At 41.5% G+C, this 10,140-nt stretch overlaps 1 protein-coding gene across 1 annotated transcript in view; it reads right to left on the reverse strand.

Moving 5' to 3' along the window:
* LOC104464790 (forkhead box protein N3-like) overlaps nt 1–8,023 on the reverse strand; it is a 70,866-nt gene extending 62,843 nt beyond the window's left edge. The window contains exons 1-3 of the mRNA XM_010077621.1: nt 7,958–8,023; nt 6,498–6,616; nt 5,764–5,828 (exon numbers count right to left, since the gene is read on the reverse strand). Coding sequence (XP_010075923.1) covers nt 5,764–5,828; nt 6,498–6,616; nt 7,958–8,023 — 250 coding nt within the window. The remainder of the gene's footprint in view (nt 1–5,763; nt 5,829–6,497; nt 6,617–7,957) is intronic.
* Nucleotides 8,024–10,140: the final 2,117 nt, after the last annotated feature.

Below are 10,140 nucleotides of genomic sequence, written 5' to 3' on the forward strand. Positions count from 1 at the left end.
TGTCTTCATTTATAAGAGGGGACAATTCTAATTTAGCCTTCACAGGGGAAACCAGCAACAGTTGCCCCTTTTCTGCCTCCTTCCCACTGGCTTATTTCCACCTCAGCAAGTGCTTCTATTAACAGCTAACAATTGGAAATATTAAGTCCCAGATCTGCTCTCATTTCGTACAACTATTCAAAGGAGAATGGATTAAACAAATTGTTTGGTCATTTCAAGGATTCTCATGCTTATTAGAGAAGAAAAAGATCTCTGTACAGATGTGTGCACGCGTTCATAAAAGAACTGGTTCCCCATCTTTTCCTGTAGGACTTTTGTGTAGCTTTTGTGAAGAATCTATAAAAATGCTTCTCTCTAAGAAACTGTATTAACTCATGCTCATTTGGGACTGAGGGGTATATAGCATATTGCTTCTTTACAGCAAGAGCAGCCTCATAGGAGGTATCATCTGTACAATTCAGCAAATTAAAGGTGTAATTTATACAGCTGAGTGAGGTCTGGTCTGTCCACATTTTGTGCAAAATAAACTTTCAGAATTAGGGATGCAATTTTCTTGCTTTCTCAAATAAATTACCATTCTCACCCAAGAATAAAGTAATCTATGTGCTTTGGCAATTTCCTTAAAAGTTTCATGTTATGGACAGGTATCAGATGTCAGTACACTAAAATACGAAAGCTGCCATCTTAGACTGAGGGCATCAAGGGTTGATATGTTGGTTTATAACTCTGCAGTCACTGTTTCACCCTGGTTTCAGTGATGCCTGACTCTGTGAAGACAACGTCTTCCATCTCTTTCCTGCCAGAGCTCCCTCGCAGGTGGTGCCAGCTACAGGCACAGCAGCTGGACCAAGGCAGACCACGCATGGGCTGCTGGAAGCATCAGTCAGAGATGAAGGTGTCTTATACAATGCCTCCCCAGTGGAGAAGAGGCCACGCCATCCCCATGTAAACATCCTATCGCTTGCCCTGTTTTGGAGTGTGAGGATGCCTGTTCCCTGCAGCCAATGGTAGAGAGAGAACAAAGCAGCTTGTGAGTTCTGGGCAAGACAATCCCTCCTTTCTTGGGCTCCCTCAGCCAAGAGGGACCAGAAGCCACACATGACTCCTCACTCCTCCCCTCCTGTATTCTGCAAATGAGAAGGGATTTTTGTCAATCTTTTTTTCCACTCTAATTAAAAGAGAATCATGGCTTCAAAGGAAAGCCATGCAGCCTGAATTCAGTTCACTGACTGCTGCAATGCTGTTCACAGATGTGAGTCTGGGTCTGCAGGATCTCTGGAGCAAGAGCTCATGTATTTGAACATCCACAGGGACCAGATTTAAACTGTACTGATCATCAGAAGGGGAAGCGGAGGACCTTACTCACACAAGAAAACATAGAACGACAGGGATCATGGCTGTACCTCCAGTTAGCAGGGAACTGCTGGAAGCAGCAATCTAAGGTGGACCATCTAGTCACAGTGATGAGGGCTGTCTCCATTTTCAGCTCCACAGCAACAGGGATTGGATGACCCAGGTTCGCTTTTCTTCCCTGGACGATAAAGAATCACTAACTGTGCTACCATGAGGGCCTGCTTCTTCCAGGCTTTGACTAGAAACTCAGGAAGCTTACCCAAGAATGGCATTAAGGCTGGCAGATGTGTACTTGCCATAAACCAGAGCAGAGGCATCACTTTATGTCAGCTACTGCCCAGTTACAGGGCTTTTTCATCTTCTGAGGCAACTCCTGCACTTCTTGCACTCGTTTCAAACCCCACTGCAGAAGCAACAGCAGACACAGATTGCCATTTTCACTGTACAGAGCTCTGTTTCTGTGCTAGCTGTAATTACACCCACAAGCACCTTCTACATACGCTTCCTTGCAATGCAGGACAGAACAAATTTGATATGAGAAGACATAGCAATGTGTTACATTTAAAGTGTGAGAGCAAAAAAGACAAAAGGAGAGTGGTAAATTCAGTATTTTTTCCCTTAAAATTAAAGGTGTACCTTTAAGAAAAACAAAAACAAACCAAAAAAACCCCTGCAGAGTCCAGTTACATCTTTCAGGCAGCACTCACCAGCAGCAATTTACATGACTGCTGCTAAAAGTTAATAGACAAAAGCAGAGTGGTAAATTCAGTATTTTTTCCCCTCAAAATTAAAGGTGTACCTTTAAGAAAAACAAAAACAAACCAAAAAAACCCCTGCAGAGTCCAGTTACATCTTTCAGGCAGCACTCGCCAGCAGCAATTTACATGACTGCTGCTAAAAGTTAATTTGAAGATGTATTTTTAATTTATTCAGGGAGAATGCTAGATATATCGAGAGCAAAATAGTTTTATTATTCCCATTTATCTGTGAGCAACTGCATCCTCAAGTCTATAACATAAGATCGACACCCAAGACCAAAGCCAATTCCAAGGTCTTGAAGTTAATGTTATTATTTCCTCATCTAGCTCACCCAGCACAAGTTCCTGAAGAGTTTAGAATACATCTAAATCTTTTCCACTGTAAAGAATTTGTCCTGTCATACATTTTATTAAACAAAAATGGATGCGTTATGGCAGCTGAGAACAGAAAAAGCAGTGGGAACAAAGGCTCTCCATACAGGAGGTTTAAAAAAATTAAGCCATGCTTTGAAATAAAAGCCCAATATGTACAATAACAAGTTACAAAAACTGATAGAAAAAGTAAAGCACTAAGAGCAAAAACCTGTTTTATCTGGGTATCCTGAAGGCTAGAATGCAGCAATCTCCACGGATGTACAAGTAAGTTTTGAGAGAAGGCATCAGAGCCTGGTAAGGCTGAAGGTCCTACCTATATTAAGCTCTGTATGGGACCTTAACGAGAAGACCAAAGAGCATAAGATATAAGGAGTAATCCTCACCTAGTAGAAGGAGCTCAACATTTCAAAAAGCACCCGAGCAGGTGACTTACTCAACACAAAAATTAAAATTTATCATTTGTTTGTTTTGATTAGAGAGTTAATGCTAGGAACAACAGTACCCTAATCCTCAAAAAGAAACTGAGGTAGCCATCTTGTATCTAATAAAACACTTGCAAAGGCAAAAAGAAAACAACACGCACACACACATATACATATATGTATGTGTGTGTATTTTGTTCAAAATTCTTCAAAGTACAAGCAAAGACAGACAGAAAGGAACAGAGAACTAATCCTGCTCATGTCAAAGGCATTAAAGACACTGAATAGCTACAATGAATTTTAGCCTCCCTTTTGCTTCCTTTGCTATTTTTGAGGTACACAAATAACTGGTTTCTCAGTCACCTTCTCTGGAGAGATACGTTAAATGTTTTACAATGGTTAAGATTACTTTGCCAAATAGTTCAGGTATAAAATGAATGTAAACCAGGAACATCTACAAGTCTTTCTTGGCTAAAAAAAGCACTACTACATTGCAGAATTTTCTTCTATTCATTCCCCAGACCAGAAAAAGAGCATTTTCCTTAACAACTCGGGAGAAATGAGGTGTTACAAGTGCACAGGAGTATCACATCTACTAAAATTTCAGAATTATTCTGTATTATTGTGTATAATATGCACTGAACATTCTTTTCAAATGTAGCAAACCATTTATCAAGTAAAAATAATTTCAAATACCTTTTTTACCTAAACTTTTGCCAATCAAAAAGCAGCACTAAAACTTGAAACCAATTGAGTCAATTTTTCTTTCTCCTGTTTGCATTAAGCTACATATAAGCACCGAAAAAAGAGACTTAAGATGGTCATATAAGGTAGGATTCGACAAACCTCTCCACTCCCTTCCTCATCTCACACCTCCCTGCACCTGCTACGATTCCTCTACACAGGTCTTCTGGAAAAAGACAGTCAGAAGCAGCAAAGAGGTGGATGCACTATTTCCATGTAACCTCCTGAAGCCTGTACATGAAAGAGCTCAAGGGAAAAATGAAAAACAGACAGAAAGAAAGACAGAAATAAAGAAAAAAAGAAAGGCTTAAGTTATTCTTGTGTTTTAAAATTCAAGCCAAGAAGTGGTAAAAGATTACTTTAATGAGGTTTTTCTTCACGCTCTCTCATCCTTCCAACTTCAGTCATATCACGCATATTAGAGTTCAAACTGGCTGGGTTTTCCACTTGAAACGTCAACGCAGAATGCCAACTCAGTTAAAGGTCTGTTAGGCTTTGTTAGTTGTTTGAAAAGGCAGTCATCTCTCTCATTTTATCAATTTCTTCAATATTCTGAAATGTTTTGGGCTTTTAGGGTTTTTTTTCCCCCCAATTTGGAGAGCAGAGGAGGGCAGAGGAGAAGAGGGTGGAGAACACCATACTCCTTTCCTGGAGAAGGCTTTAAGAACAACTGAGATAGGAAGGACTACAGAACAGTTGTTCTTAATTCCTGGATATCTTGCATCATTAAGAAGAGGTAAAACATCTGTGCCATACAAACTTCACAGAATAGTTTACATTTTACAAACTCAAAGACTGTATATGTACAGGCACACATTTAAAACTGTAATTGCTGAACAACTGAAAATGAATCAAGCATATCCATTCACAATAGTTTATTTTTTTCCCTTACCAAAAAAAAAATAATCTAGTTCTTTCCATTAGGAAGGACCGCAAAGGTAGCGGATCTATCCTATCAAGACCAAAGCCAAAACATGCCAAACGCTACAATTTATACCATCTGCTATGTTAAGAAATAAAACTCAAGTGTTAATGTATTTAAAATTTATTTGAACAAATCTCAGCACAGATACTAGAATGATGCAAATTCTTAGGCAAGGAATGAGCTGAAAAACATTCTCAGGTAAACGACAGATGCTGGATTACTTTGGTGTGCGGAAGTAGTGAGCAGTACTGCCTCCCAATTATTTGATTGCGAACCCAGTTGTGAGTAAGGCTCTACCCTAGGAGATTTGGATAAACGTTCTGGAGACCATTATACAGCATTTTCTGCCAGAAAGAAGGCCAGAAAATTCTTGGCACCATGAGAACAAACACAAAACTGAGACACTTCATGGACAAATACTTGCAAAGAACATAAAATTATCCTGAATGGTGTAAGTTACTTTTGCACCACAGACAAACACATGCAATCTGGGGAAACAGCTTTCTGTGTTCCCAAGACACTTCCATTAAGAGCGATGGTAGTTCTATGTATTCAATGGCAGAAATATAAACATACTTATCAGTGAATAATGATTTTTAAAAGTCTGGTAAGATAGACTAAAAATCTTCACCTATCAAAACTGCAGTCACACAGCTTCTGTTTATATTGTCTATTAAGTGGAAATAAGATAAGCACCCTTAAACATGGTAGGTTTCTTGAGACAAATACTCTGTCACTGCTTTCCCCACTACACCACTGCTACCTACCTCCAGGTACATTTTGCTATCAGCACGATTAGGAAGTAAAAGAAAAGATATCTCTCTCAAAGAACAACCTTGCTTCATCCACAGAGCTAAAAGCAGAGTTCCTGGACATTTTCCTTCTGGGCACTCTTTATCCACACAAAAGAGAAAAAAAAAAATCAAGCCACCCTTTGCACTATTTTACAGTAAGAAAATTAATAACCTGAGTAAAGAAAAAAAAGGCAGCAACTTTCATAGACTACACTCACTGTATGTAGTAAATAATCATTTTCAAGGCACCAGATGCACAATAAAGGAGACAAGTTGAAGGAAACAAAAAACATTTGGTTACTTATTGCCCAGTGACAATTTCAACGGCTGTGCAATTTGCAACAGGTATGTTAAGTAAACAGTTTATCCAAGATGCAGTAGCCATCACCTACCTTGTAGAAGGGCTCCATTTCTCTTGAAAAAGGTACTTCCTGGCCAAATGGGTGGACCTGATGTGCTAAAGGTAATAAGAAATAAGTGTAAAGAAAAGCTCCTTTACAATAAACAATTACCTGTTACTATTTGCATGAATTCTGTTTTGTTTTAAAAGTTAATGTAACATCACGTCACTTTTGCCTTCAAGCAAGGGTCTAAAATTTCACATTAAAAATAGGTTAATTTGATTCCAGATTCACATTCTCTTCACCAGTAAAAACCTCCTCAGCAAAAGCACACACCCACACTCTCTTAGAGGAAGAGAGAAAAAAAGCAATTTGGAATAAATAATAAAAATCCCCAACAAATCAATGCCAAAAGTATTTAGTGAATTCTCAGTATGGCAAAATATACACCTTTTCCCAAAGCCATCTACTAAAAACCCAAATGCTTTAGGGCTTTTAGTCAACCATAACAACGGGCTACCCCAGCTAACGTATCAACCTGGAAAAACCTTGGCCAGGCACCAGGCAGTTTCTGTGCTTCCACCAGAGCCCTTCACCCACCAAACCCCCTCACATGCAGAGGGCGCTTCACTGCATCAGCAAACACACAGCTCAACAGGCTCTCTGCAAAGCAGTGGTGCTAACGGAACTTGGCCTTTGCCGTGAGTGCTTGGTGACCACAGCGGCTCCTGCAAGGGTGGTGGCCACTGCAGGCCCTGGGGTGCCTGCCACCTGTGAGCACCCACCTGAAGCCCTCCCCTGAATCCGGGCCACCGTCAGGTCCCTCTTTTGCTTTGCCACCCTCTTGTGCAGAGGCTGCCTGAAGGGTACGGCCTCTGAGGGGCCCCTCCTGTGACAAGCATGGCTGAAGGTGAAGAACGGACTCAAATGCAGGAAAGGAAAGAAGAGGAAACACCAGTACTATCCTCTAAGCCTTGCTTCCTTCTCTAAGGGGAGCCCCATGGTACGGTGGGCAGTAGGACTGTGCAGCACCCACTCCAACAACCTGCAGTGCTGGCAAGTTGGAGAGGAGGGGAGGCTGTGAGGAAGCACCTGATGGCCACCCACACCCCTCCTCTGGCCAAGGCACTGGAGCACCCCTGCACCCACCCCGCCACACCACAGCAGCTCCCCTTCCTCTGGCAGCAGAACAACAAAGCTTCCAGACATGACAGACAACCTTGCTCTTTCCTTAACAGTGCCCATGACTGTCGGCCAGGTGCGCCCCTCCACGCAGCTCGCCCTCCCCAGGGGAGCCCACAGGCGGAGCTGCCCAGAGCCAGAGTGCTGCCGCTGCTGCTCTACTGGGTGGGGAGTCCTCGCCGGGAGAGGCACTGCCCGGAGGAGTTCACTGATCCCATCCCAGGGCTCAGGTGCAGCAACTATTTTAAAAGCACGGCACCTAGGGGAAATTACTAAAAACATGGAAAAACGATGTGTTGCAGTATTGCCAAGGCAGGTGGAAGAGAGATTGTTCCTATAGTCATAAAACAAGGTTTCCAAGTCCTCCAAGGCCTGAAGACAGTCATAAGTATTTTAATACACTAAGCTTTTATTGAAATTAGTGTCATGAAACTATGCTATCAATACATAAATAATTGCCCTATGCCCAAATCAAAGCACAAATTAAAAGCAAGGGACTAACCAACCTTTGGTAAGATTACTGTAAGAGACTCTGCCTTTTTAAGATAATCCACCTTCCTCTTTGGACACAAAATGTGAACCAAGCCCCACACACCATTTCTGTTCAAAGTTAACTTTTGTCTCCTCTTCAGTTGACTACCACTACAGAAAATGCAATCAAACGGAAAACAGATGTTGTCTTTTACATCAACAGCCTTAACAATGTTCTGATAAAATGCCATATATAAAAAACATGCTGCCTTCACAATTGTTTTGCAGAGACTCTTGTGCTAATATATAAAAACTTCACTGTGTTAAAAAACGGACTATGAAAGGATCCAAAGCTATTACACGAGTAATAAAAGCCTTCGATACTCCTGAACAAAAAGGGCAGTTGAAAGAGAGCGAGGGAGACCAAAATGACCAAAAAGAAGTTAAGTAGGTCTACATTCATAAGTGCTGGAGTGCGCTGGGGCATGCACTTCTCTGAATACGCACGCTCACTTCACAGGGCTTAATGTAACCAATTGTTTGCATTCCTTATAGTACGTGCCAGCTCTTCAAGTGTAGCTCCTCAACTCACATGAAAGTCAAGAGCTGTTGAGGCATTCGCACTCCTGTAGGACAGGCTCACAGTTTCATAGTGCATCGCAGTCCAGGATAATCTCTGGGACAGGACCCATCAAGCTACAAGTGGAAAGCAGTAGCATAGTCTTCATACTGTGTAAGATTGCTGCAGAAATCAGAAATCACAGTAGAGCAAATATACGCCTCTCAAAAGCCCAAGGAAAAATATGGTGAAATTCTGAAATGAAGCCATAGAAGAAAATTATTCCTAGGCTGCCATATGCCAGCCACTCGTATGTGGGTGGAAGAGGGTTAAAGAAAGGAGAGGGGAAAGTGTGTATGTTTGAATAGACAAAATGTCTCCACTAGAGAAACAAAGCCATAGTGATTTATCTTATTTTCCAACTTGAAAAGAGGCCCAAGGCTCTCATAAAAAAACTCCATCTGATTCAGCACAAACCCACATAACTGAGAGAATGAACTGTGTCTTCCCAGGGAAGGAAGCTAAAGAATTCAAGCATGTAAATAATGTACCACAACGACTGGTCAAGCCTTTCAAACAGCAAACTTCTGTGTTTGCAGGGCTTTGCTGAAGTTTAGCTATGCCTGATCTGCGTTGGATAAATTCTCTTTCTGTTCCTAAACTTTTGCACGTGAAGTCTCAGATGGTATTAATTATTAAGTCATATTTCAAGATGAAAAATGACAGAGTTAAACTATCTCTCACTTTAAAGTGTTCAAAAAATGCTTTCTCCCTGTTCCAGATTAAGAAACCATTTGAAGAAGTTCACTCTTCTAAAGACCACCTATAACAAAAAAAAATTTGATCCACCCCAGGTTTTTTCCAACTGAATTATTTCTTTGGTGTAGTCTGTAAGCTACTGGAGAAGAGTGGCTGGTTCTCCTATAGAAGTAACAGCATATTCTATATTTAGACAAAATAAAAATGCAAAATCTGGTTTCAGAAATTTCGTTTGTAATCAGTACATACTGTAAGATTAATATTTACAGAATTGGTGTTATCGATGATAGTGTTTCCCCCCAAACTTATCAACTAAACACACTGAAGAAAGTAATATTTAATTTCTAATAAATCCTCACACAGCTACTAGAAGAAGAGCAGTAACGCGCTTGAACTCTATCAGTGCAAATAAACTTGTGGCCTAATACATTTTTGTTATGCACAGGTTTCGACTGACTTCATTCCCAGCAGCAAACGAGCACGGGGCACTTGGGGAGGAGGGTGGGGGGGGGACAGACTTTGATCAATCATAAAGAACTAAGATTTCAAACTAACATCTTGAAAGCACACTAATTAGTAATAGTTTACAAATAAGATAACAAGTGAAACACCAGTTACCTGCCAAGGACCATTGGTTTGATTTGCAGAAAATACGATAGTTTCAAGCATACCCTCAGCTAAAACGATATCCAGGCTGCAACAGTATTTGTAGCAAATGCATAAAACAGGATCCGGGGTACACGTTCACATCCATCCGGTGCAGGATCCACCTGATTCTCTCTGAAGCACAGTCATTGTCACTGTGGCCATCCATGCACCACCACAGGGAGCAAATGAAGTATTCATAGGCTTGCTGAGAACCAGCCCCTAAGAGAGCTGATGACTAACGGTGTTTAACCCATGAGCATCTGCTCATGTGAAATGACATACCTGGATCTAGGAGCCACCCCTGATCAAACCCCACCTTTCCTGGGGATTCGCTATCAACTGTTTAATGAGTGGGACTCAATTTCCGCTCAAGGCAAGCAATAAACTGATTTTCCTCTGATGATACAACCAGCAGTAAACTTCATTGTGCTGCAGGGCCCTGTAAGAGTCGGTTAGAAAATCAGCTTGTCTCAACCTTGTCATTAAGGACGTGACACCCCCAGTTAGACTATAGGGTCCTTTCCTATGGATTTGATGCGGCCTGGGAGCAAGACTCATCTCGACAGGCCTGTTGCAGCAAAGTTGTGATACCATGAGAAAACCTCCAGGGTAAAAGTAAAACACAATTGCCACTTTCTGAGACAAAGGCACGGCTGGCGTGCAAAGAACTTGTTTCCCCAGCAACGCATGCTGGTACTGGTACAAGATGGATTGATGGGGGACGGAGTGAAACAGTCTCGTTCCACGGCCCTGCCCTGTCCAAGACTATCCGTACCTCTGTAAGGACGGGAACAATGAGCTGCAGGTGC

Source organism: Pterocles gutturalis, unplaced genomic scaffold (assembly GCF_000699245.1).
Source record: "Pterocles gutturalis isolate BGI_N339 unplaced genomic scaffold, ASM69924v1 scaffold4488, whole genome shotgun sequence".
Classification (NCBI taxonomy): Eukaryota; Metazoa; Chordata; class Aves; order Pterocliformes; family Pteroclidae; genus Pterocles; species Pterocles gutturalis.